The 26,843-nt window shown below is 45.4% G+C and overlaps 1 protein-coding gene across 4 annotated transcripts; it reads right to left on the bottom strand.

The window, feature by feature from the left end:
- Window positions 1-222: 222 nt before the first annotated feature.
- On the bottom strand, window positions 223-19,521 carry LOC106564377 (sarcalumenin). 4 transcript variants are annotated; one of them, XM_045691017.2, is made up of 10 exons: window positions 19,441-19,521; window positions 7,522-8,349; window positions 5,524-5,616; window positions 4,672-4,767; window positions 3,894-4,010; window positions 3,282-3,515; window positions 2,784-2,905; window positions 2,211-2,438; window positions 1,540-1,746; window positions 223-1,272 (listed from the first exon to the last, which is right to left on the bottom strand). In XM_045691017.2, the coding sequence occupies exons 1-10, from the start codon at window positions 19,499-19,501 to the stop codon at window positions 1,006-1,008; spliced, it is 2,253 nt and encodes a 750-aa protein (XP_045546973.1). In that variant the 5' UTR covers window positions 19,502-19,521; the 3' UTR covers window positions 223-1,005. The 4 variants fall into 4 exon arrangements, with proteins under 4 accessions (XP_045546973.1, XP_045546974.1, XP_045546971.2 ...); XM_045691018.2 differs by having other exon boundaries at window positions 5,524-5,613; XM_045691015.2 differs by lacking the exons at window positions 7,522-8,349; window positions 19,441-19,521 and adding an exon at window positions 7,315-7,448.
- Window positions 19,522-26,843: the final 7,322 nt, after the last annotated feature.

The raw sequence follows: 26,843 nt of genomic DNA, 5'->3' as shown, positions 1-26,843 counted from the left end.
GTGTGTGTAAAGATGGTTTAAAACCACTCTGTCTGTTTGGCCTGGCTAACACTCCTTCACAAAGTAAGAAGCATATCAATTTTACATTATTGCTGGGGACAGGACGTTCCCTCAAGAATGTAGGCCCTACCCTTATTGGATGAAACATAAATTCGTTCTATTTTTTGTCTTTCTTTCTCCCTCCTTTTTCTCTCTAAAGAATTGACACAAGAATCTCGGTCGTCAATGGGATCTGAAGCTACAAGGATAAAATACAACTTTAATGACACTTTGACATGCAGCATATTGAGGCAAAGCTATAACAAGAGAAGGCTACAGCCCATTTAACTGGCATCAATGTACAAATGCGTTCTTACACAGCAATGACATACTGCACTGACAACGAAGATAACCTGTAGTTTAGAAATTACAATAAAATACAATACAATAGAAGAAGGCTGTAACTGACTGCTGGTAAAGAGCACAGAAATCCAGACCCTTTTGAAATGACAATAAAGACAATAGAATAGAATATTATGCTGTAACCGTTCACTGGTATTTTTCCTCCTTGTCTACGGATGAAGAAGAAGAGAAAAACTTGAATAAATAAAATAAACAAACTGGCAAACAAACAGAAATAAAACAAACTCTTGTTTATATTTCCCTGTTTTCATTCGGAGTTAAATAATAACACTTAGGAAGAAAGGAGTCTCTGATTTAAATAGTTTAAAAACTTGTTTCCGTTTTTTTTTCTCCAGTTGGATTATTTCTAATGGGCCTGCAAGGTTCCCATTTGCTTCATGTGGCTTCAATCCCACTTTTCCCCCAGCTGTACATATTTCCTATCCTCCACCCATCCTCCACCCCATCCCTCTCTCCTCTCTTCCCCGTGTCCAGTCCAGACAAACTCAGAAGGGGAGTCACCCCAGTACAGCATCTGGCTTCGGCCTCCCTCCTTTTTCCTTCCTTCCTTCCTTTACTCCCCGTCCTCTTCTCTCCGTCCATCCCTCTCTTCATCTCTCCTCCTCAATCCTTTCGCCAGCGGTTCTTGGGTTTTGCCTCAGGCAGTGGGGGTGGAGGGGCTGGGGCGGCCTTGGCTGGAGTTGGACTGTCTTTCTTGCCCAGGCTAATCAGTAGGGCAGGGAGCTCCACAGTGATAGCTTTCTCTATCTTGTCAATCAGACAGCCTGACGACCAGGAACAGAGGGAGGACAGCTGTTTAAAGCCTGATGGAGGGTTGATGCCAAAGAAGTCCTGGTAGGCCTCTTTGTCTGGCAGGTCGAACTTGCTCACCTGTAGAATTGGAGAACGCACAAGTTCTATACATGTTATACACACGTTATATACATGTTAGTTAGACACACATTAGATACACACATTATAGCCACGTTATATGCAAATTACTCACACACATTATATACACATTGTACACATTACATGCACATTATACACACACTTTGCACACCTTAAACACACGTTATATACATATTCCATACACACATTACACACACACACAATCCATGACACCCACAACCCCTCCCTACACACTCTCTCACTTACATTGGTCTTGGCCAGGATGGACTTGAAGATGTAGAACTTGTCAGGGTCTGAGACGATGTCCCTGAACACCTCGTCGGGGTCGCTGAACCAGCCCAGCTTCTCGTGGTATGTATGGAGGTAGCGATCTACCAGCAGGGCGTGGATCCTGACCCGGATGGCATGCTGGCGGATGAAGGCTATCTTGTTCTCCAGCTGGTTCTCAATTACCTGAAGATAGAAGAACAAGGATAATTATTGTCAATAGAAGAGGTGCATAAAGATGGCGTCCCCCATGCACTTATCACAAATTCCTCGTTTTGCTAAATTGCACATCGCTCTCCGTGACACTTTTGTTTGCATGGTCATTAGCACACTATACATGATTCCAATTTTAGCTTCAAGATGCTGGTAGATTGTGCTGATTCATTGGCACATTGAACCATATATGCTCCGTAGTTTCACAACTCAGTGGATAGTGCTAAACAATGACATCACATCTGAATTCTGACATCTTTATGCACGTTCACCATTGTCACAGATTTGAGGTGCTTTGCTCAAGTGCACAACGGCAGGAGATGGTAGCTTCTCGACCAGCAAGGTCTCCTCCCGTATGAAAAGCCATGGGCTGGTGTGTGCGTGTAATGTGTTTGTTTGTGTGTATTCTGTAATGTCTGTAGATGGTTGAGCTTCACCTGGTTGAGGTCTTCGAGCAGTGAGATCTCCTCCCGTATGAAGAGCTCTCGGCTGGTGTCGGCTGCGTATTCTGTGGGCCAGAAGGAGCTGACGTAGACCCGGGGAGGCTCTGTGGCGTTGATGAGAGGAGCCATGGACCAAAACAAGGCGCCGTAGACACGCATCAGGTCCTGGGAGGACAGGCTGTCTGCCTTGTTCAGGATGATGCGGATCTGGGACTCTCGGCCCTAGAATTAATGAATTAATGGATGGATCAATGAATGAATGAATGAAGAAAACATCGTTTAAAAAAGGTTATTAAAGTGTTATTAAAGTGCTAGGCCAAAACTGACTGTATATTAGGCAATCTAAGGCACTTTGCTTTGCACCATAGACATATAATTACTAGAATGAGAAATGAATGTACTCTTTTGTAATTTCAGTTGAGTTGACTGTTGATAAAGCAAAAATTGAATGCTGAACTTACTACTTTTGCTTCCTGCTTTACTCCTATTGGTACACTCAATATGGCTGCCGGTCCACCCAACCCTTCCGTTCTTGTAATTCTATTTCTATGCTTTACACTTCTTTACCTTCATCTGTTTGAACAGCGTCGCCAGCTCCCCGCCCACATCCAACTTGGTGGGGTCAAACATCAGGAAGATGAGGTCAGCACGGTCAATGAACCACTGACACACCTCGCTGTAGGGGTAGCCTGGAAGGGGGAAGGAGATCAACCAATCAGAGGCTGTTTTACTCAAAGGTATGGTAGTATACAGTGAGTTAAGTCTTTTCATCATTCCATTTTTGTGAATTTGTAGGTGTGTGTGTTGCATGCAGTGTGTTACCATTCTGAGGATGTAGGACACAAATAGTTCAGGTGTGTGAATGGTTCTATGACACATTGTGTGTGTCGAGTGTGTGTGTGTGTGTGTGTGACTGTTAATGAATCTCTGTCTGTTCTCCTCCCACCTCTCTCCTGCTGCTTGTAATTGCCACTTCACAGCATGTAACAAATATCTAAAGAGTGTATATGATCTAATACACATGGCTGTATATGAGAGGTTAGTGTGTGTGTTCTCCTCCCCCACCTCTCTCCTGCTGCTTGCGGTTCTCAATAATGCCAGGCGTGTCCACCAGGGTGACTCTCTCCAACAGTTTATGGGGCATCTCAATCCCCACCAGCCTCTCCAGGAACCCCTGGCCAAACCTCTCCAGAGGGGAGAAGGACCTGGAGCTGTCGGCTGCCATCACGATGCCCTCCACCGAGCGGAACTTGTCACCATGCATCACCACTGTGTACTCAGATGTAGTGGGCTCAGCACCTGGGAGAGAGGGAGGGAGGAAGAGGGGGGAGATAAGGAGGAAGAGAGGGTGGATAGAATGTGTAAGAGAGAGATTAATATGAGCAGCTATCCAAATAGTTAACTAGAAAAGGAAACAGTTGCATTGAGGCATGTTTGTATTCCTGAGAGAAGTGGACTGGGAAGGGTGCAATAGATGACAGATCAGTAGTAGATAGACAAGATGTTGAATAGAGTAAATGATAAAGTGGAAACCTTGTCTGCGGTGTAGACTGGTAAGGGGTGCCATGAGGGCTTTAGAAATACATTTGATTGATTGACTGATTGTCAGAGTACAGAATTGGTCAGGAGTTGGTCTGGTGAAACTCCAGGCCCAAGCTATGCGACAGGTGCTCTTACCTGTGTAAAGTTGTTGTGGGGTACCGTGAACGCCGAGCAGGTAGTTGATCATGGAGGATTTGCCTACAGACCAGGGTCCCAAGAACAGTACCATGGGCTTGGAGGTGATCTCTGCATCTAGAGGGAGGAGAGAGAGATAGAGAGAAGGGGGGGGGTCACTTTTGTAGACTTTGTCAATGGTACACTTTGTCCCACAAGGGGGCATTCATTGCATACATCATGGTACTATGGATGGAGCCCTCAAGCTCTAACAAGCCTGGGTTAAGTGAGGCCTGGTCGCCCACACAAAGGTGTATATATATGCTGAGGCATACAAAGTCACTTTCTGGAGAGCTCCTGGCTGCACTCGATTACTGGCAGGTGTATATGCAGTTAATTAGTTCATTTATGTTTAATTGATTTTCCAGTTTCTTCAGGCGAAGGCACCAGAGAATTTAGACTAAGCTGGCACACAACTGTGTATAGTATTGCCCATTTGCCTGGGGCAACCCCATTGCTAATGACAATGTCGACAAGGACTGTTGGTAACTAGACTCATGCCTGTCTGTTTTTTCTGGGGAAATTTAGCATTTTGTTGTTCTTTGTGTAACAGGTTGGTAATGAACAGAAGGCTAATAGCTAATGGCTAAAGGCTAATATGCTAATACTAATAAACAAATCTGAACAATGCTAACCAGGCTAAAGGCTAATACGCTAAGACAACAGGTCAGTATGAAACAGATTGAAAATGCTAATAGCTAATGGCTCAAGGCTAATGCTAAGTGGTTGGACAGGCTACCTGTGACCTCGTGAGCTCTGAGCTCGTTGTACTTGTAGGCCGTCTCCATGGGCTTGATGGCTGAGTGGTAGATGTGCTGCAGCTTCTTCATAGCAGCTGGAGAGGAGAGAGGGATGAGGAAAGAAAGTGGGGGCGAGAGGAGTAGAGGAAGAGAAGAGAGAGGGATGAGAGGATTGAGGGGGAGAGGATGAGGGGGAGAGAGGAGAAGAGGACAGAGGGAGATAGAAGAGAAGAGAGGGATGAAGAGAGGATGATAGACAGAGGTGGAGAGAGGCAGAAGTAGCAAATATTTGTTTTAAAGGGTGGGAGAGAAGAGAGGAGACGATCCATTTTGCATGGTCATGGTAGTCATTGTATTGTAATGGAAGGCACCATGAATGAACTAACCTGACTCATGGTCATGGTAGTCATGGTAATATAATGGAAGGCACACACACGCACACACACAGCCACGCACGCACTCCCACACACCCACCCACGCACACACACTCACTACCATCCAGTCCACACCTTGAAACAATTTCCACAGTAATTTTAGCAGAAAAAAAGCCCAGTAGATTTCTCAATCCCTCCTGTTCACATATAAACACATGACCAGAGTTTTTCCTGGTCAGCTCATGTGGTCCCCAGAAAAATCAGGGTATTTTTCACAATTAATCTTTTCTAGATTTCTTGCGTCCTCTCTTCGCCTACTTCTCAATACACAATGGAGAAGAAGGTTCAAGGTCCCTCCCCTTGGACCTTCTCCTCCAATACGAGTGAGGAGGTGGTGAGATCAAAATGGAAGGAATCGAGGAATGATGAATTGAGAAAAACTTAAGGCCTTACTTGTAACTCTTGTTTGCTCCTTACCTGCGAACTCAGGCGCGGATTCAGCAGAAACCAATTGGAGCATCTCATCGATGTGGGAGCAGTCTCTGAGCTTTGCTGCCTCCTCAACCACTGCTGATTGGAGGAAAAGCCTGTCAGTCAACTCAACTATGAGGTCATCAGACCAAGGTCGAATCCAAACTTGACATATCCATATCCCTGACTCAGAAAGTAGAATTTCCCTGCATTATCATGATGATGTACATTGAGGATACAAAACATTAGGAAACCTTCCTAATATTAAGTTGCACCCCCCACCCCCCTTTTGCCCTCATCGAGCATGGACTCTATAAGGTGTCGAAAGCATTCCACAGGGATGCTGGCCCATGTTGGCGCCAATGCTTCCCACAGTTTTGTCACGTTAGCTGGATGTCCTTCGGGTGGTGGACCATTCTTGATACACACAGGAAACTGTTGAGTGTGAAAAACCCAGAAGCGTTGCAGTTCTTGACTCAAACCGGTGCGCCTGACACCTACCAAACCCCGTTCAAAGGCACTTAAATCTTTTGTCATACCCATAAACCATCTGAATGGCACACATACACAATCCATGTCTCAATTGTCTCAAGGCTTAAAAGTCCTCCTTTAACCTGTCTCCTCCCCTTTATCTACACAGATTTAAGTGGATTTAAAAAGTGACAAATGAGGGATCATAGCTTTCACCTGGTCAGTTATGTCATAGAAAGAGCAAGTGTTCTTAATGTTTTGTATACTCTGTGTATGCTTGTAATACACAGTACAGTGTGCATACATGCTTGTCTGTCATGTAGAATAGGGGGATCCTGTCAGCTCTATTCATTACATTTATATCTGCAACTTTTCAGGTAGCAAGATATCATGTTGAACAGATGTGATTGTCTGTCATCTAGAACTGGGAATCCTGTGAGCTCTATTCATTACATTTCTACCTAAACGTTGCAGAACATTCAGAAAGAAATGTAATGTGTAGAACAGATTTAACTGTCTCCCATGTTTAACTGGGAATCATGTGAGCTCTATTCATTACATTTCTATCTGAACGTTTCACCTTTGATCTCCCCTGAACATGACACCAATTGACTTCCTGCCATGACAATAGAACACTGACTGACCACAGCATCTGTTGTGTGGCTCTGCAACCATCCGTCCATGTTGTTATATCAGTGTCCATATGCTCATCTATCTATCTCTTCCCTTCCTCCCTCTATGTCTGTCCTGTTTATTTCGGGCCCAGCTAGGGGTTATTCCTGATGCCACCTTTAGCCAGACATATCAGGTTCTGGGGCATGGCACGGGCCAGGGAGAGAGGAAGGGATGGAGGGAGGGAAGGAGAGGAGGGAGGGGGAAAGGAGGGAGGGAAAGTGGTTAGAGAGAGGAGAAAGAGAGAATGAGAGAGAGATGGAGGTTTAGAGATAATGTAAGAGCCAGACCAGATCCTATGTCTTTTATAGCTGGTGTCAACACTACGGCACCAAATGGCAGAGAATGTCAGTCTCCTGATTACAGTAGCACTCGCTCATCATGGCTCTGAATACACTTGAGTTGACACTGTAAAGTTGACAGTTGGCTCTTAAGAGCCAAGAGTGTATTCTTAAGAGTGTATTCAAAGCACTGTGAAGAAGAAAGGGGGGAGATATAACAGGATCCTGTAACCCCATCTCTACAATCACATTTAGTATAGAAAGAATAAATATCCACACATTGATATAAACAAACAAGTTTGTTTCCAAATTGTTTGGACAATAACGTTTTTCTCGTTCAAATTATACATTCTAATAACGCAGTACTCTATACCTTTTGCTTGTGCCTTTGGAGGTGCATCCTCCACTGTCACATCCTCAACAGGCGCCTCCTCAACAACAGTCGCCTCCTCCTTAACAACAACAACAGCTGCCTCCTCTTCCACCACCGCTTCCTCCTCAAAAACATGTACCTCCTCCAAAACAGCGGCCACCTCCTCCACCAGCTCCTCCTCCTTCACTGCCTCCACAACCACCTCACCTGCTTCTACAGGTTCTGGAGCGGCTTCCGCAGGTTCCGGAGTAGGTTCCGGAGCAGCTTCCTCTACAACAGGCTCTGGTTCTGGAGACACCTCCTCGACCACCATCTCTGGCTCGGGTTCAACCACTTCAGGTTCCACCACAGGTCCTGGCTCGGATTCAACCACTTCAGGTTCCACCACAGGTTCAGACACTAATACTACTGCTTCCTCTACTGCCTCCTCGGTAACCTCCTCAATCGTTACCTCCTCAACAACAGGTTCCTCTACTGCAGGTTCTTCTATTGTTTCCTCTACTTCCTCTTCAACTACCTCCACTTCCTCCTCCATGGCCACAGCTTCCTCAACTGCTTCCTCTTCCTCTATAACCTCTTCTTCCTCAGCTTCATGTTCTACCTCAACCTCGTCTACAACCTCTTCTTCAGACGAGGGAGCTTCCCCCACTACATCTTCTTCAGCCGAGGCAGCTTCCTCCAGTTCTTCCTCAGACGAGGCAGCTTCCTCCACTCTCTCCTCTGATGCTTGGACCTCCTCTGAAGTCTCTGCAGACTCCACAGATTCTTCCTCAGCTACCACCTCCTCAGATGCAGCCTCCTCCTCGCTCGCCAACTCCTCCATGGGGACCTCCTCTGTGGAGGCTAGGGGCTCCTCTTCGGCCGGTGTAGCAAGGCTTCGTGGGGGGTTACAGGACTGACACACGGTGCCTGGGGCCGGGGTGTCGTTGGAGGAGCTTTGGCCTCCATTGTCATCTGTGGAGTCACAGGAGAGGTCACAGGAGAGTGGCACGTGGAGATGCAGCTCATCGGGGCTGGAGGCCTCCACCACTAGGTCTGCAGAGAGACAGAGAGAGAGAGAGGTGAGTCTGTTAATGATAAAGATGTCAGTATAAAGAGAGTGAAGGGTTTAGGTCTGGTAATCACTGAACGGCCATGTTAGAAAAGACAACAGCGAGCAAAACATAGGGGGTGGCAGGTAGCCTAGTGGTTAGAGCGTTGGACTAGTAACCGAAAGGTTGCAAGATCGAATACCTGAGCTGACAAGGTAAAAATCTGTCGTTCTGCCCCTGAACAAGGCAGTTAACCCACTGTTCCTAGGCCGTCATTGAAAATAAGAATGCGTTCTTAACTGACTTGCCTAGTTAAATAAAGGTAAATGAAATAGGCGGTGAGCTAGATAATATTGAGTGTATCCACACATCATCATTTTGCACAAGGAATGGGCTCATTCAGTTCAAAGTTTTGCACTGTCTCCATTACTCAAATGACAGATTGGCAAAAATATACCCAAATGTTGACCCCAAGTGTTTGAGATGCCACCAGAGTCCAGCGACTGTGGGACACATGTTTTGGTCATGCCAGCTTTGAGGCCTCTGGGACCGCATTTTTGAGGCATTCTCACATATGTGTAATACAACTGTTAGCCTCAACACGGTCACTGCCATTATTGGGGTACTTCCCCGAGACCAGAATGCTCGCTGCTGGCTCGCCGTCTTGTTCTCTTCACTGGAAGTCTGCAAAGTCACCCCCTTTATGCAGCGGGTTAAGGAGGTGGTGTCATCTCTGCCTTTGGAGGTTAGGTACACTGTGCACGGGCCCTGACAAAAGTTCTACTTAACCTGGTCCCCATTAATACAGTACCTGGAGAGCCTGTCTTTTACTTAGTGTAACTTGCATATTTTGGTTAGTATATCTGTTCTAGTGGCCATTTGTGCTGATAAGAATTTTTATCGAACTTTTTTTTCGCCATTGCTTTTGTTTCTATTACTGTTTGTTTTTGTTTCCCATTTAACTTACTTTTATAGATGCCTTGGTGGGTGGGTGGTGTGGAAGGAGGGAGGGAGGGGTGGATTGAGTGGAGGGAGGGGTGGATTGAGTGGAGGGTGTGGAGGGAGGGGTGGATTGAGTGGAGGGAGGGAGGGGAGGGTGTGGAGGGAGGGGTGGATTGAGTGGAGGGAGGGAGGGAGTGGAGGGTGTGGAGGGAGGGGTGGATTGAGTGGAGGGAGGGAGGGGTGGATTGGGTGGAGGGAGGGAGGGAGGGTGTGGAGGGAGGGGTGGATTGAGTGGAGGGAGGGGTGGATTGAGTGGAGGGAGGGAGTGGAGGGTGTGGAGGGAGGGGTGGATTGAGTGGAGGGAGGGGTGGATTGAGTGGAGGGAGGGAGGGAGGGTGTGGAGGGAGGGGTGGATTGAGTGGAGGGAGGGAGGTTGTGGAGGGAGGGGTGGATTGAGTGGAGGGAGGGAGGGTGTGGAGGGAGGGGTGGATTGAGTGGAGGGAGGGAGGGTGTTGAGGGAGGGGTGGATTGAGTGGAGGGAGGGAGGGTGTGGAGGGAGGGGTGGATTGAGTGAAGGGAGGGAGGGTGTGGAGGGAGGGGTGGATTGAGTGGAGGGAGGGAGGGTGTGGAGGGAGGGGTGGATTGAGTGGAGGGAGGGAGGGTGTGGAGGGAGGGGTGGATTGAGTGAAGGGAGGGAGGGTGTGGAGGGAGGGGTGGATTGAGTGGAGGGAGGGAGGGTGTGGAGGGAGGGGTGGATTGAGTGGAGGGAGGGAGGGTGTGGAGGGAGGGGTGGATTGAGTGGAGGGAGGGAGGGTGTGGAGGGAGGGGTGGATTGAGTGAAGGGAGGGAGGGTGTGGAGGGAGGGGTGGATTGAGTGGAGGGAGGGAGGGGTGGAGGGAGGGGTGGATTGAGTGAAGGGAGGGAGGGTGTGGAGGGAGGGGTGGATTGAGTGAAGGGAGGGAGGGTGTGGAGGGAGGGGTGGATTGAGTGGAGGGAGGGAGGGGTTGGAGGGAGGGGTGGATTGAGTGGAGGGAGGGAGGGTGTGGAGGGAGGGGTGGATTGAGTGGAGGGAGGGAGGGTGTGGAGGGAGGGGTGGATTGAGTGGAGGGAGGGAGGGTGTGGAGGGAGGGGTGGATTGAGTGGAGGGAGGGAGGGTGTGGAGGGAGGGGTGGATTGAGTGGAGGGAGGGAGGGTGTGGAGGGAGGGGTGGATTGAGTGGAGGGAGGGAGGGTGTGGAGGGAGGGGTGGATTGAGTGGAGGGAGTGAGGGGTTGGGGTTGTATTGTTTTTGTTGTTATATCTGAAAATCTATAAATAACGTTTTTTTTAAAGATCATGGTTTGATTTCTATAACTTTCTAGAAGTTCCAGTTCAAAGAATAAAATTGGAGACCTCTAACACTCCTGTATTGATTTGACACACAAGGAGCCGCATTAAAGGATTTGTAATCATCATGAGGATGTGGCAAGTTACAATTTGCTTTTTGAATGTCCGATATTTTGAAAACTTGATTGCTGAACTTCCTCAACGGGGAACAATGAAGAAAATACCCAAATATAGCTTTGTAGTGGATTACTCCTTTAATATTCTGGTAAAGCACAGACTCATTGGCTCCAAACATCTTACTGGTTCAACTTACATGTACAGACATTACGGATAAACCCAATTGCTCTCTTTATCCAAAATAGACCTTATTCATCACACTGGACACTTTCACAGCCACTATTTATTTTCCTGCATCAACACCTGTCTGTCCAGAACAGACTTGGTGTGTGACTGTCTGTCCAGAACAGACTTGGTGTGTGACAGTCTGTCCAGAACAGACTTGGTGTGTGACAGTCTGTCCAGAACAGACTTGGTGTGTGACAGTCTGTCATGAACAGACTTGGTGTGTGACAGTCTGTCCAGAACAGACTTGGTGTGTGACAGTCTGTCCAGAACAGACTTGGTGTGTGACAGTCTGTCCAGAACAGACTTGGTGTGTGACAGTCTGTCCAGAACAGACTTGGTGTGTGACAGTCTGTCCAGAACAGACTTGGTGTGTGACAGTCTGTCCAGAACAGACTTGGTGTGTGACTGTGTGTCCAGAACAGACTTGGTGTGTGACTGTGTGTCCAGAACAGACTTGGTGTGTGACTGTGTGTCCAGAACAGACTTGGTGTGTGACTGTGTGTCCAGAACAGACTTGGTGTGTGACAGTCTGTCCAGAACAGACTTGGTGTGTGACTGTGTGTCCAGAACAGACTTGGTGTGTGACTGTCTGTCCAGAACAGACTTGGTGTGTGACTGTGTGTCCAGAACAGACTTGGTGTGTGACTGTCTGTCCAGAACAGACTTGGTGTGTGACTGTGTGTCCAGAACAGACTTGGTGTGTGACTGTGTGTCCAGAACAGACTTGGTGTGTGACTGTGTGTCCAGAACAGACTTGGTGTGTGACTGTGTGTCCAGAACAGACTTGGTGTGTGACTGTGTGTCCAGAACAGACTTGGTGTGTGACAGTCTGTCCAGAACAGACTTGGTGTGTGACTGTGTGTCCAGAACAGACTTGGTGTGTGACTGTGTGTCCAGAACAGACTTGGTGTGTGACAGTCTGTCCAGAACAGACTTGGTGTGTGACTGTGTGTCCAGAACAGACTTGGTGTGTGACAGTCTGTCCAGAACAGACTTGGTGTGTGACTGTGTGTCCAGAACAGACTTGGTGTGTGACTGTGTGTCCAGAACAGACTTGGTGTGTGACTGTCTGTCCAGAACAGACTTGGTGTGTGACTGTGTGTCCAGAACAGACTTGGTGTGTGACTGTCTGTCCAGAACAGACTTGGTGTGTGACTGTCTGTCCAGAACAGACTTGGTGTGTGACTGTCTGTCCAGAACAGACTTGGTGTGTGACTGTCTGTCCAGAACAGACTTGGTGTGTGACTGTGTGTCCAGAACAGACTTGGTGTGTGACTGTGTGTCCAGAACAGACTTGGTGTGTGACTGTGTGCCCAGAACAGACTTGGTGTGTGACTGTGTGCCCAGAACAGACTTGGTGTGTGACAGTCTGTCCAGAACAGACTTGGTGTGTGGCTGTGTGTCCAGAACAGATTTGATGTGTGACTGTGTGTCCAGAACAGACTTGGTGTGTGACTGTGTGTCCAGAACAGACTTGGTGTGTGACTGTGTCCAGAACAGACTTGGTGTGTGACTGTGTGTCCAGAACAGACTTGGTGTGTGACTGTGTGTAAAGCCAAGAGCAGATTGAATACTCAACACCCTCTCAGATTGCTACACTCAGATTTCAGCTCCTTGAATGGAGATGCTTAGGCCTGATTAGACTATTTGAGGGGAGCAGACCTAGGTAAAGACAACCCTGTAGAGACAGACTCCGACAACAAACCCTGAGCCAGGAAGTCATATTATTACGTGTTAAAATGATGGGAACTCTGTTCCTACGCCTTCTCTCCCAATTGTACCCCTGTTTATATAGCATAACCTGGAGTAGCTTAGACTGCATGTTTGTAGACGGTGAAAAATCGGGCCTAGCGACAGTAATGTACATGTAGCCATGGATAGTAAGTAACCGCTGACACAGAATAACTAGGGGACCCGAGTTACAACCCCAGGTCGTTGCACATAAACATGACAGTGTGTACTCACTAGGAATGTAATATTGGTGGGTTATAATGCTGACAATGACCAGAGGAGGCGATGAATGGGCATAACACACACACACACACACACACACACACACACACACGAGGTGATGACTGACCGACCATGAGCAGTAAATTGTTTACTTGTGAATCAGAGCCGGAATAGGAAGCCCATAGAGAACACAGAGAGTCCCATTTGTGTACCATGGACAGTCACACGGGTACAAAGCTTTCCGCCTTGACCCATTTGATCAATGTGTGTGTTGAGTCAGATGCGACTTATTTTAAGTCTGAGGATCTCATTTTTCACATCCACATTTAACATTGACATTGGGCCGGTAGAAGACGCTAGCGTCATTCTTCCTGTCTGCAAGTCGAGGATTAGAAAGAGCAGAAAGCGTTAGGTCAAATCCATCATGTGCGTTGGTGTGTGTATACGTTTGCATACACCGTCACAAACCCCTATGCCACCATAGGTTAGCCTATAGCTTAGCTATTAGTCACTAGCTGCTAGCATTGGTCAGCAAGATGTGCCACCTCTTCTCAGAAGAATAGAGAATCACACAGCACAGCTGAGAATCACACCTAAACACCTGAGTCATCATCACCATACAACTACGTTAGCCTTTAGCTTAGCAATTAGCTGCTTGACGATAGCAATGGGCAATGAGACTGCATGTGCCATGTTAGCCGTTTGCTAGCAATTAGCCTGTTGGCGCTAGCCGTGAGCAATGCAGCTCATTTCAGCCAACTTTTGTCAGCTATTGAAGGTGAGAATCACACTGCAGCTGTCCATGCCATGGATACAACCTGATCCATGCTGCTGCCTTGAAACATGAACCTGCAGACGTACACACAGAGGCCGTACACCACCATACTTTGTCTCCCACTGTGCCCCACTACACATCCCACTACAGACCGTCCTAACAGGCCTGTTAAGACCTCACAGGTTGGTATTTAGCCAGTTGGGGACATGTGTGACGATGTATGTTCCTTTGTGGTCCTTTAGGTCCATGGCATCCCCACTTAACTGTTTAGGGAGTTTGTGTAACATGGAAGGAGGGTGCCTCTGTATGTTTTGCCATGGCAACTGTAAATAAAGATATTTTGGAGCTCTATAACTTCAAGCCTGGGTCTTCTAAAGGCCACAAGTCTGTATTAGCCATGTGAGCTAAAGCCTAGGCATTCGCTAGGGGAGCTAACAAGAGTCTTCAGGTCCCAGGCATGGTTTTGTAACCTGACTGATATAGAGTCTTATAGGCCTTTTAGCTGAAGAAATGACCCCTCCATTAGAGTTTCCTGTTGACCTGAACTCATCTAGCTGCTGAAAGTGGACAGAGGATACAGTCCGTATTCTGAAGTTATGATTTTTCAGTCTACTGGTGTAACTATTCGCGGCATGAGTTAGCCTAGTCCAGGCTTTGCTCACATGGTCTGTGACAGAGGCTAGGTATTCGTTACAAACCATCAGCTCCACATCCTCAGCGTCAGTCAGATAGCATTACTTTAAAAACGGGGATGTAAAAAGCCACCGTCTGTGTACCAAATGGCACCCTATTCCCTACATATGTGCCCTGGTCAAAAGTAGTGCACTGAATAGGGAATAATATGCTCCGTCACACTCTGGTAAAGCCTGAAAGCACATGGATTTCCAGGGCTCTGATCACAGATCTCCCCGGACAAGGAGAGGGCATCACTGATCTATGCGATCGGTAAGCAGTGTCCTATTCGGCAAGAGTGTAGCGCAAGTAACATTAAAAAAGCATCTGCTAAGTTACACATTTAGTTATGTATGTATTTAGGCCCACTCCTACAGCATATTTGTCCTGCAGCACAAGTCTGCCACAGACAGGGGGCGATAATGGGTTATAAAAAGAACCCGAGAGGTATTTCTCTATCACCCCTGGCATTCAATGTAGCCTTTGGCTCGCTGACCCCCAGTCATAAACAGTCTCCCACCGACTTAAGTGTACCCTGGGTGTCCCTAATTAAATAAAACCAACAAGATGTGTGTGTGTGTGTGTGTGTGTGTGTGTGTTTGTGTGTGTGTGTGTGTGTGTGTGTGTGTGTGTGTGTGTGTGTGTGTGTGTGTGAGAGAGAGAGAGAGAGAGAGAGAGAGAGAGAGAACGAGAAAGAGAACGAGAGAGAGAACGAGAAAGAGAACGAGAGAGAGAACGAGAGAAAGAACGAGAAAGAGTGAGAGAGAGAGAGAACGAGAAGGAGTGAGAGAGGGAGAGAGCATGTGTGTGCTGAAGGTGGGTGGATGGGTAAAGGGTGTGTGTGTGTGTGTGTGTGTGTGTGTGTGTGTGTGTGTGTGTGTGTGTGTGTGTGTGTGAGAGAGACAGAAACTTGGAAGGCAATGTGATTGGAAATACAGAGGAGCCAAATGAAGTGCTCACAGCCGCCCTCACGGATTGGATGGGCTCCATAGACATAGTGCGACAGCGTCGTCAGTCGTCTGCACAGTTACATGAACGTGTGTACAGACGGCAATAATTCTAATGGTGTAACGTTGTCAGGTTACCAGCATGGTAACAGGGTCACTCAGGGTCACTCATTAACAAGTGACAGTTTGTTTGTTTATGTTGACTTAATATATATATTTGAACTACTTTGCCCTTTTAGGGCCACTATAATCATTTAATGAAGATTCTGTGGTAAGAAATGGAGCTAAGCAATAGCAATAGTCGAGACAGTTATTACTTAAACCGACCAAATTTCAAACACAATGAGTAAGTTAAAGGAAATTAAAAGATTTTGACTTATATCGAAATGTTGATCCAGTTTTCAGAAAAATAAAAATGTGTTTGTTGATACAGGCATTCCACGGGATCGTATTTGGTAGTTAGTAGCAGCCAAGTAGCTTATTGAATTAGAGTTAACATAGTTAGGGAGACGGAGGGATGGAAAGAGGGCTGGAGGGAGGGAAAGGAGGGATGGGGTAAGGGAGAATGAAGAGACTCCATATGGGAATGATCGCTGGGGTTTTTCCCCTAAGCTTAGATAAAGATCACTATAAAAGTTCAACAGCAGTGAGAGAGAGAGAGAGAGAGAGAGAGAGAGAGAAAGGGGGACTTGTCAAGATTGTTCTAGCAATCAAACAAATACGGCACAAATAGGCTGTTGCATTGAAATGCTGTTATTACACAGTTATGTAACACCGGACAGTGAACCTGGTCCTGGTGGATCTCCAGACCCAAGGCCCTGCCCTGGCAGTGTGAGTACCCAGGCAGAATACATCAAAGTGGGGATGGAGTGGGACAGGTGCCTGGGTTCTACTGGTCTCAATCAGGGATATGAATAGATCTACAATGAGTCAGATAGAATGGAAGGCAGGGAGGGAGGGATTATTCCACTGCTATATTCCACAGGAGTGACGTTTTCCTTCCCTGATGATTGTCACTGATTGTCACCGGCCTTGACGACAGCCTTATTGCACATATGCACAGCAACGGGCAGGGTTTCCCAAACTGGGTCCTGGGTCCCCCCCTGAGTGCGTGGTTTGGTTTTTACCCTAGCACTTCACAGCTGATTCAAAGCACCAACTCATCATCAAGCTTTGATTATTGGAATCAGCTGTGTAGTGCCAGGGTAAAAAACTAAACTTGCACCCAAGGTGGGCCCCAGGACTGAGTTTGGGAAACCCTGTTCTAGGGGACTGTAGCTCTGTCACTATCACTATGGATTTCCATCGCGGCATCCATATAGGGACAGCCATTATCAGCATGCACTGTCCAACAGGCAGGCTGCTACTGAACACTGCTATAGTCTGTCCTACAGCATCCACTTTGTACCAGTGTGTGTGTGTGTCCTGTTATAGCACTGGGGGCTTTCCCTACACGTGGACTACTGTCTAGCTACAGCTGCAGTTTATCTAGCTATGTAGACACAAATAGGTTTGCAGAACTACAGAGAAATGGCTTTTGCATTTAGAATATCAAATGCATGGACTACATTGTACATAGTCTTTGGCAAATCCCACGGAACCCTAATTGCAGATTGTGTGTGTGTGTGTGTGTGTGTGTGTGTGTGTGTGTGTGTGTGTGTGTGTGTGTGTGTGTGTGTGTGTGTGTGTGTGTGTGTGTGTGTGTGTGTGTGTGTGTGTGTGTGTGTGTGTGTATGTAGTAAGGGTGCAACCAGACCCACACTGGCAGTGGGTGTACCTATAAGTCTCTGTGGTGTTTGTATGGTGTCTGGTTACAGCAGCACACTCACTAAGGCTCCAGCCACCTGACTAACTACAGAGGTCTGGAAGGTACAGGGATTAAGTGACAGCAAGGACAGGCAAGGGTACCCCCCCCCCCCCCCCCCCCCCCACTGGTGTCACTGCTCAGCAACACTGACATTTCCACCCACAGCCAACACACCCTTCTGATGTACTAGCATAGGTGTGGCACAGGAGGCTGCTGAGGGGAGGACGGCTCATAATGGAATGGCATCGAACACCTGGACACCACATGTGTTTGATTTATTTGATACCATTCCATTTATTCTGATCCAGTCATTAGCACGAGATGTGTGTGACAGTACTGGACACATACTGTATTATATATCAGCATTATATGCACAAGCAGCATTCAACTTCTCACTTATCATTCATTCATTCAGTCATTCATTCATTCAGCGCACACTGACAGAAATGTCATCCTCTGTCGCTTCCTCGCTCTTCCTCCACCCCTAATGCATACATTACATTCAGTGCCTTCGGAAAATATTCAGACCCCTTGACTTTTTCCACATTTTGTTACGTTACAGCCTTGTTCTATAATTGATTAAATATATTTGTTTCTCATCAATATACACACAATACCCCATAATGACAGAGCAAAAACAGGTTTTTAGACATTTTGCTAATTAATTAAAATAAAAAACAGAAATATCACATTTACATAAGTATTCAGACCTTTTACTCAGTACTTTGTTGAAGCACATTTGACAGTGATTACAGCCTTGAGTCTTCTTGGGTATGACGCTACAAGCTTGGCACACCTGTATTTGGGGAGTGTCTCCCATTCTTCTCTGCAGATCCTCTCAAGCTCTGTCAGGTTGGATGGGGAGTGTCGCTGCACAGCTATTTTCAGGTCTCAACAGAGATGTTTTATCGGGTTCAAGTCCGGGCTCTGGCTGGGCCACTCAAGGACATTCGGAGACTTGTCCTGAAGCCACTCCTACATTGTCTTGGCTGTGTGCTTAGGATCATTGTCCTGTTGGAAGGTGAACATTCACCCCAGTCTGAGGTCCTGAGTGCTCTGGAGCAGGGTTTCATCAAGGATCTCTTTGTACTTTGCACAATTCATCTTTGCCTCGATCCTGACTAGTCTCCCAGTCCCTGCCAACGACAAACATCCCCACAGCATGATGCTGCCACCACCTCCATAGGGATGCTGCCAGGTTTCCTCCAGACATGACTCTTGGCATTCAGGCCAAAGAGTTCAATCTTGGTTTTATCAGACCAGAGAATCAGTTTCTCATAGTCTGAGAGTCTTTACGTGCCTTTTGGCAAACTCCAAGTGGGCTGTCATGTGCCTTTTACTGAGGAGTGGCTTCCATCTGGCCACTCTAGCATAAAGGCCTGATTAGCGTGCTGCAAAGATGGTTGTCCTTCTGGAAGGTTCTCCCATCTCCACAGAGGAACTCTAGAGCTCTGTCAGAGCTCTGTCAGAGTGACCATTGGATTCTTGGTCACCTCCCTGACCAAGACCCTTCTCCCCCGATTGCACAGTTTGGCTGGGCGGCCAGCTCTAGGAAGAGTCTTGGTGGTTCCAAACTTCTTCCATTGAAGAAGTACCCTTCCCCAGATCTGTGCCTCGACACAATCTTGTCTCTGAGCTCTACGGACAATTCCGTTAACCTCATGGCTTGGTTTTTGCTCTTACATGAACTGTCAACGGTGGGACCTTATATAGACAGGTGTGTGCCTTTCCAAATCATGTCCAATCAATTGAATTTACCACAGGTGGACTCCAATCCACCTAGAAACAGCTCAAGGATGATACATGGAAACAGGATGCACCTGAGCTCAATTTCGAGTCTCAAATCAAATGGTCTGAACACTTATGTAAATAAGGTTTCTCTGTTTTTCATTTGTAATACATTCACACAAAAAAAAATGTTACCTGTTATCGCTTTGTCGTTATGGGGTATTGTGTAGATTGCTGAGGATTTAAAAAAATGTACTGTATTCCATTTTAGAATTAGGCTGTAACGTAACAAAATGGGGTGAAAGTCAAGGGGTCTGAACACTTTCCGACCTGCGGTCTCTATGACACCGTGTCAGGACAAAGTTGTATTGCTACATCTCCATGACCATGTTCTCATGATCAGCCTTTCATACACTTTTATCACAAACCCGCGTACATGGTCTGCACTGCAGCCATTGCTATTTCCATTCATGCAAAGAATCTGACTTTCATATGTCCCCCTTGCCCTCTTTCTGAGCAAAGGAACATGCCCATCTACAGTCATAAAAACTTGACGGACTAATTCGTTTTCTTTTTCTAACCTTAATGTATGTAATCTTACCTGCAGCGACCAGGACAAGCAGGGAGAGCAAGCAGGACACAGAGACCTGTAGAGGCTTCATTTTGGCTGCCAGGGGCCTCCCCCTTCTACCAGCAGTTATATATACCCCTCTGGAGAAAGGTCAAAGGGCGTGCCAAGGAAGGAGGGGCCTGGTAATGTCACAGGCAGCAACTACACCCACGTCAGCCATTCCGTGTCTAAGTAGAGGGGCCTGGGTGGCTGGCTAATGGTTAACATAATGTCACACAGCAGCAACTGCATCCACGTCTGCCATTTTGTGTCAAAGCAGTTGCCCTGGTTCTATAAGGGGAGAGAACAGACGGGGAAAGGTGTCAGGAAGTTTCACTGTTCGTAGTGGGAAACCCTCTTTTCACGCCACTTCAACACTGAAATCACTTTTTCGTAGCAGGTTAGGAGAACTTACACTGATGGTTAGGATAATTAACGTAGCAGGTTAGGAAACTGAGGTCAAGGTTAGGAAAAGGGTTAGGGAAAAGTGGCGTGAAAAGAGTGTATCCCGTTCGTATTGGTCACTAGTCACCATAGGGCGGTTTCCCGGACTTAAGAGCCTACTGCTGGACTAAAAAGCTGACTCAACAGAGAATCTGAAAGTAATTTTTGCTCCAGGAGTAGGGTTAATCTCGGTTCAGGAATTAAGGTTAAATAGGTCAGGATGAGACAGAGGCGGATACAGATTCTAAAACAAAGAAACCAACTTCGCCATATAAAAAAACTAGTTATAGTATAGTAAAACGTTTCCATTTGAGATTTGATTAGCTGTTCTTACAGAGGCAATACTGCTGAGTCTGTGCACTTCTATTTTGATTCGAAAGTACAACAGACTGAACATAATTCAATTATATAAATAATGTATTTTGGGAAAGGAAAGGGGGATACCTAGTCAGTTGCACAACTAAAATGGGACATAACTTTTCTGGGTTTATGGTTTAAACTAGCTGCCACCACCTCGTTAATCTAGCGGAGTTGTAACCCTAAACCTTTACAAGATTAAATAAGACTAACACCAGGGTGCTGGGATTAACAATAGGACTAAATCAAATCAAACTTTAAATGCACTTTGAGTGAAGTTAGGGTTGATCCTATTCTTTGGCTTTGATTCTTGGTTGGGATGGAGATGTGAATCCAACATATAAATCATTAATTTGTAGACAAACTGGAATTTGGTGACAACCAAACACAATTCAGTATCACTTTTGCAATACAGTAAATAGGCTATTAACTTGTCGACAAGTCAACAGATGATATGTTGGATTCATGTCTCCAAATAAACCAAACATTTTATTTAGATAATAGGATTAAACCAGTGGTTCAGATAAAACTATCCAAGCATTAGATATCCTTCAAATCTCTGAGCTGGCAAGATAGAAAAATTGACCGTTGTGCCCTTGAGCAAGGCAGTTAACCCTGAACAACAACTGCTCTCCGGGCGCCGATGACGTTGATTTTACCCACCAATGGTTAAGGTTAGGATTGGGGAGCCGACACTGATCCTAGAACTGTACCTAAGAGAAACTTCACCAAGCGCGCCAACGCTAGGGGATTCTAGAATTTTAGAGCCACTTAAACAGCACCACCTGGTGGACAAAAGTGGAAAATATCAACTTAGAATAAATAGGTGACGCTTACTTTAATGAATTTACACGTACTTAAAGGTCCAATGCAGCCGTTTTTATATCAATATCAAATAATTTCTGGGTAACAATTAAGTACCTTACTGTCATTGTTTTTATTTAAAATGTTAAAAAAATAAACAAAAATCGCTTTGTGAAGAGCAATTTCTCAAGCAAGAATTTATTTATTATATTTTTTATTTTATTTTTTTATTTATTGAATATCTGAAACATACAATATACTTTCAGTGAAGCCGCTTAACACTTGCAATGATGCGACACACAGACGCATCCAGGGTCAATGCCCTGGTCAAGGGCACGTTGACAAATCTACCACCAGGCCAAAAAACCCTCCAAGATCCCCCCACAGTTCCCCAATAGCTGTCCCTCAACCATTCGAGACCCCTCCAACAGTCCCCCCCAAGAAGATTTTTTTTAAATAAAAAATACAATTAATTCCATTCCCCAACTGTATATGTTTGTGTGCATGTCTGGCACTATTACATGTATGTGTGTGTTCTTGTATGTGTTTATTTGAATGACAGTGTGTGTATATGCATGTGTACAAACACCTGCATGGCATCAGCCTCAGGCAAACCGGCATTAGTTGTAAAAACACTCCCCCACAGTTTTTTCAACCCAATCTCCCACACAGCAACTCCACTCCCACTTGTCTCCAATTCCACATCCCAACCCTCAGCTTCCCTCAGCCCATCCCATCTATCTCTGCAGGCCACCCACTTCGGGTTTCTACGCAACACATATCTTTAAACTATGCTGTGATGTTTAACATAAAATGTCAATCTATCTAATCGAATAGAATCCACAGATTGCGAGTTGAAGATAAATACTTTTACTAAGAGTATTAGTATATTAGTAATTGACTGACCCGGTCTCTCAAGATCTCCTAACAGTACTATTTCTAGGGTCAATTTTAGATCAATGCTATGCATTTTTAGCCATTCCTGAACCTGAGACCAGAAACAGGCTACCTGAGGGCAATACCAAAATAAATGGTCTATTAATTCTGTATACACACAACAAAATCTGCAGAGCTTCGATGACTTTATGCCCCAAATATTCAACATTTTGTTGGTGGCAAGAATTCTATATAATAATTTTAGCTGAAAAGCACGAATCTTGCTTTGTTTTATATATCAACTCATAAACCCTGTACCATGGAATCGGTATATCAAAAATCTCTTCCCAACTATTTTGCAATCTGTATGGCACAGTTGTCAACATCCTGGTCCTCAAATGAAACTGGAATACTTTCCTATTTATGCTATTTTTATTCCTCCGCCGGTTTTGATCCTTTATATTGGGCAGACAGACCAGTTCCCTACCTCCTCCCGCTGCCACCTGCCTCCTCCATTTTTGGGGTAATGCTGTAATCATTTGGTTGTACTCTTGTATTGAGCAGACCTTCTTGTACAATTCTGATAACTCCATGAAGGACATAACTCAACCATTCCAATTTACAATATCATTTAAGAACAAAATACTTTTCTTTCCCATAAATACAGGTATTTTATCAACCAGCACATTTGAGTTCAGCCATAATATTTGCTGTAATATTTGTTCTATCTTTTCAGAGGGATGAAATTGAAATTGTAGCCATCTCTGCAATGCTTCTTTGAAAAAGAGAGATACTTTGAAAAAAGTATCATTTTCAATTAATCAAAAATGAGACATGGCAATCTGCACAAAGGCAAAAAGGAAATTTTTAAACAATGGATGAGCTTTTCTTAGTAATCTACTTGAGAACCATCTAGGGTTCAAATAAAACTTTTGAATAAGTGAAGCTTTTAGAGAGAGGTTTAGTGCTTTTATATTTAATAATCTCAACCCACCCAATTCATATTAATTATATAGATTGGCACACTTTATTTTGTCTGGGTTTTTTTTGTCTGGTTTTTTGCTTATACGATTTGAAAAACGAATCATCAGGAGTAGGCTGCGCCATAAGTAAGTGACTAAACTGAGACATGACTTAGGAGTTAATCAGGGCAATTTTTCCATAAATAGACAAGTACCATAAATAGACAGACACCTCTCCATGGTTGCAGTATCTTGTCTTTTTTTACAAGTTTTCTATTGAAATTCATTGTGGAGAACTTATTTATATCTTTTGTGATATGAATACTGAGTATGTCTACTTCACCATCAGCCCATTTTATAGGTAAACTGCAGGGTAAAGTAAAAGTTGTATTTTTTAAAGATCCAATACGAAATATTGTACACTTATCATAATTAGGTTTTAGTCCAAAGAGTACAGAAAAGTTATCTAGATCTTCAATGAGACATTGCAGGGATCTAGTTTGCGGACTTAATATAAAACTTGAGTCATCGGCATACATGGACACCTTTTTTTAAGCCTTGGATTTCTAATCCTCTAATGTCGTTATTGGATCTGATTTTAATAGCAAGCATTTCGATGGCCATAACGAATAGATATGGTGACAGCGGACACCCCTGTTTAACTCCTCTTGACAATTCAAAACTCTCTGAGAAGTAGCCGTTATTTACTATTTTACACCTAGGGTTGCTATACATTATGTTTACCCATATTATAAGAGAATTACCGAAATTGAAAAATCCAGGCATTTATAAATAAAATCCAGTCTTACTTTATCAAATGCCTTTTCAAAATCCGCTATAAATACCATTCCTGGCTTCTTATATGTTTCATGATGTTCTATCATTTCTAGTAGTTGTCGTATATTATCTCCAATATATCGTCCATGTAAAAAACCTGTCTGATCAGGATGAACAATACCTGGGTTTTACCCATTTAATTCTGAGTGCTATGCATTTCACTAGTATTTTTGCATCACAACATTGAAGTGTAAGGGGCCTCCAGTTTTTTAGATAGACTGGGTCTTTATATTTGCCTTCCTGCTGAGTACCTGACAGACTACCATTTCTATAGGAGTAGTTAAAACAATCTAACAATGGAGCTTTTAGTATATCAAAAAATACTTGATATACCTCTACCGTTATACATCAATGATGTCGCTCTTGCTGCTGGTGATTCTCTGATCCACCTCTACGCAGACGACACCATTCTGTATACTTCTGTCCCTTCTTTGGACACTGTGTTAACTAACCTCCAGACGAGCTTCAATGCCATACAACTCTCCTTCCGTGGCCTCCAACTGCTCTTAAATGCAAGTAAAACTAAATGCATGCTCTTCAACCGATCGCTGCCCGCACCTGCCTGCCCGTCTAGCATCACTACTCTGGACGGATCTGACTATGAACATATGGACAACTACATATACCTAGGTGTCTGGTTAGACTGTAAACTCTCCTTCCAGACTCAAATGAAGCATCTCCAATCCAAAATGAAATCAAGAATCGGCTTCCTATTTCGCAACAAAGCATCCTTCACTCATGCTGCCAAACATACCTTCATAAAATTGACTATTCTACCGATCCTTGACTTTGTCAATGTCATTTACAAAATAGCCTCCAACACTCTACTCAGCAAATGGTAGGGTCTATCACAGTGCCATCCGTTTTGTCACCAAAGCCCCATATACTACCCACCACTGCGACTTGTGTGCTCTCGTTGGCTGGCCCTTGCTTCATATTCGTCACCAAACCCACTGGCTCCAGGTCATCTATAAGTCTTTGCTAGGTAAAGCCCAGCCTTATCTCAGCTCACTGGTCACCATAGCAGCACCCACCCGTAGCACGCGCTCCAGCAGGTATATTTCACTGGTCACCCCCAAAGCCAATTCCTACTTTGGCCGCCTTTCCTTCCAGTTCTCTCCTGCCAATCAATCAATCAAATGTATTTATATAACCCTTCTTACATCAGCTGATATCTCAAAGTACTGTACAGAAACCAAGCCTATAACCCCAAAGAGCAAGCAATGCATGTGTAGAAGCATGGTGGCTAGGAAAAACTCCCTAGAAAGGCCAAAACCTAGGAATAAACCTAGAGAGGAACCAGGCAATGAGGGGTGGCCAGTCCTCTTCTGGCTGTGCTGGGTGGAGATTGTAACAGAACATGGCCAAGATGTTCAAATGTTCATAAATGACCAGCATGGTCAAATAATAATAATCACAGTAGTTGTCGAGGGTGCAACAGGTCAGCACTTCAGGAGTAAATGTCAGTTGGCTTTTCACAGCCGATCATTGAGAGTATCTCTACCGCTCCTGCTGTCTCTAGAGAGTTGAAAACAGCAGGTCCGGCACAGGTAGCACGTCCGGTGAACAGGTCAGGGTTCCATAGCCGCAGGCAGAACAGTTGAAACTGGAGCAGCAGCATGGCCAGGTGGACTGGGGACAGCAAGGAGTCATCATGCCAAGTAGTCCTGAGGCATGGTTCTAGGGCTTAGGTCCTCCGAGAAAGAAAAAGAAAGAGAGAATTAGAGAGAGCATACTTAAATTCACATAGGACACCGGATAAGACTGGAGAAATACTCCAGGTATAACAGACTGACCCTAGCCCCCCGACACATAAACTACTGCAGTATAAATACTGGAGGCTGAGACAGGAGGGGTCAGGAGACACTGTGGCCCCATCCGATGATATCCCCAGACAGGGCCAAATAGGCAGGATATAACCCCACCCACTTTTCCAAAGCACAGCCCCCACACCACTAGAGGGATACCTTCAACCACCAACTTACCATCCTGAGACAAGGCAGAGTATGGCCCACAAAGATCTCCGCCACGGCACAACCCAAGGGGGGGGGGCGCCAACCCAGACAGGAAGACCCAGTGACTCAATCCACTCAAGTGACGCACCCCTCCTAGGGACGGCATGGAAGAGCACCAGGAAGCCAGTAACTCAGCCCCTGTAATAGGGTTAGAGGCAGAGAATCCCAGTGGAGAGAGGGGAACCGGCCAGGCAGAGACAGCAAGGGTGGTTCGTTGCTTCAATGCCTTTCCGTTCACCTTCACACTCCTGGGCCAGACTACACTCAATCATAGGACCTACTGAAGAGATGAGTCTTCAATAAAGACTTAAAGGTTGAGACCGAGTCTGCATCTCTCACATGGGTAGGCAGACCATTCCATAAAAATGGAGCTCTATAGGAGAAAGCCCTGCCTCCAGCTGTTTGCGTAGAAATTCTAGGGACAATTAGGAGGCCTGTGTCTTGTGACCGTAGCATACGTGTAGGTATGTACGGCAGGACCAAATAGGAAAGATAGGTAGAAGCAAGCCCATGTAATGCTTTGTAGGTTAGCAGTAAAACCTTGAAATCAGCCCTTGCCTTAACAGGAAGCCAGTGTAGGGAGGCTAACACTGGAGTAATATGATAGACATTTTTGGTTCTAGTCAGGATTCTAGCAGCCGTATTTAGCACTAACTGTAGTTTATTTAGTGCTTTATCCGGGTAGCCGGAAAGTAGAGCATTGCAGTAGTCTAACCTAGAAGTGACAAAAGCATGGATTATTTTTTCTGCATCATTTTTGGACAGAACATTTCTGATTTTTGCAATGTTACGTAGATGGAAAAAAGCTGTCCTTGAAACAGTCTTGATATGTTCGTCAAAAGAGAGATCAGGGTCCAGAGTAACGGCGAGGTCCTTCACAGTTTTATTTGAGACGACTGTACAACCATGAAGATTAATTGTCAGATTCAACAGAAGATCTCTTTGTTTCTTGGGACCTAGAACAAGCATCTCTGTTTTGTCCGAGTTTAAAAGTAGAAAGTTTGCAGCCATCCACTTCCTTATGTCTGAAACACAGGCTTCCAGTGAGGGAAATTTTGGGGCTTCACCATGTTTCATCGAAATGTACAGCTGTGTGTCA

The sequence above is a fragment of the Salmo salar genome, chromosome 12 (assembly GCF_965601325.2).
Source record: "Salmo salar chromosome 12, fSalSal1, whole genome shotgun sequence".
Lineage (NCBI taxonomy): Eukaryota > Metazoa > Chordata > Actinopteri > Salmoniformes > Salmonidae > Salmo > Salmo salar.
Note: the sequence above shows the minus strand (reverse complement) of the source record. Positions and strands in the feature narration are given on the sequence as shown.

Bases quoted from the DNA above. Each gene is read 5' to 3' on its own strand.
- LOC106564377 (XM_045691017.2), bottom strand. From the start codon at position 19,501: ATGAAGCCTCTACAGGTCTCTGTGTCCTGCTTGCTCTCCCTGCTTGTC. The intron at 2,906-3,281 runs GTGGGGGAGGAG...TCCCCCTTCCAG, and splicing joins CCGCAAGCAGCAGGAGAGAG to GCTACCCCTACAGCGAGGTG. The intron at 2,439-2,783 runs GTAAAGAAGTGT...CATTAATTCTAG, and splicing joins CGCTGTTCAAACAGATGAAG to GGCCGAGAGTCCCAGATCCG.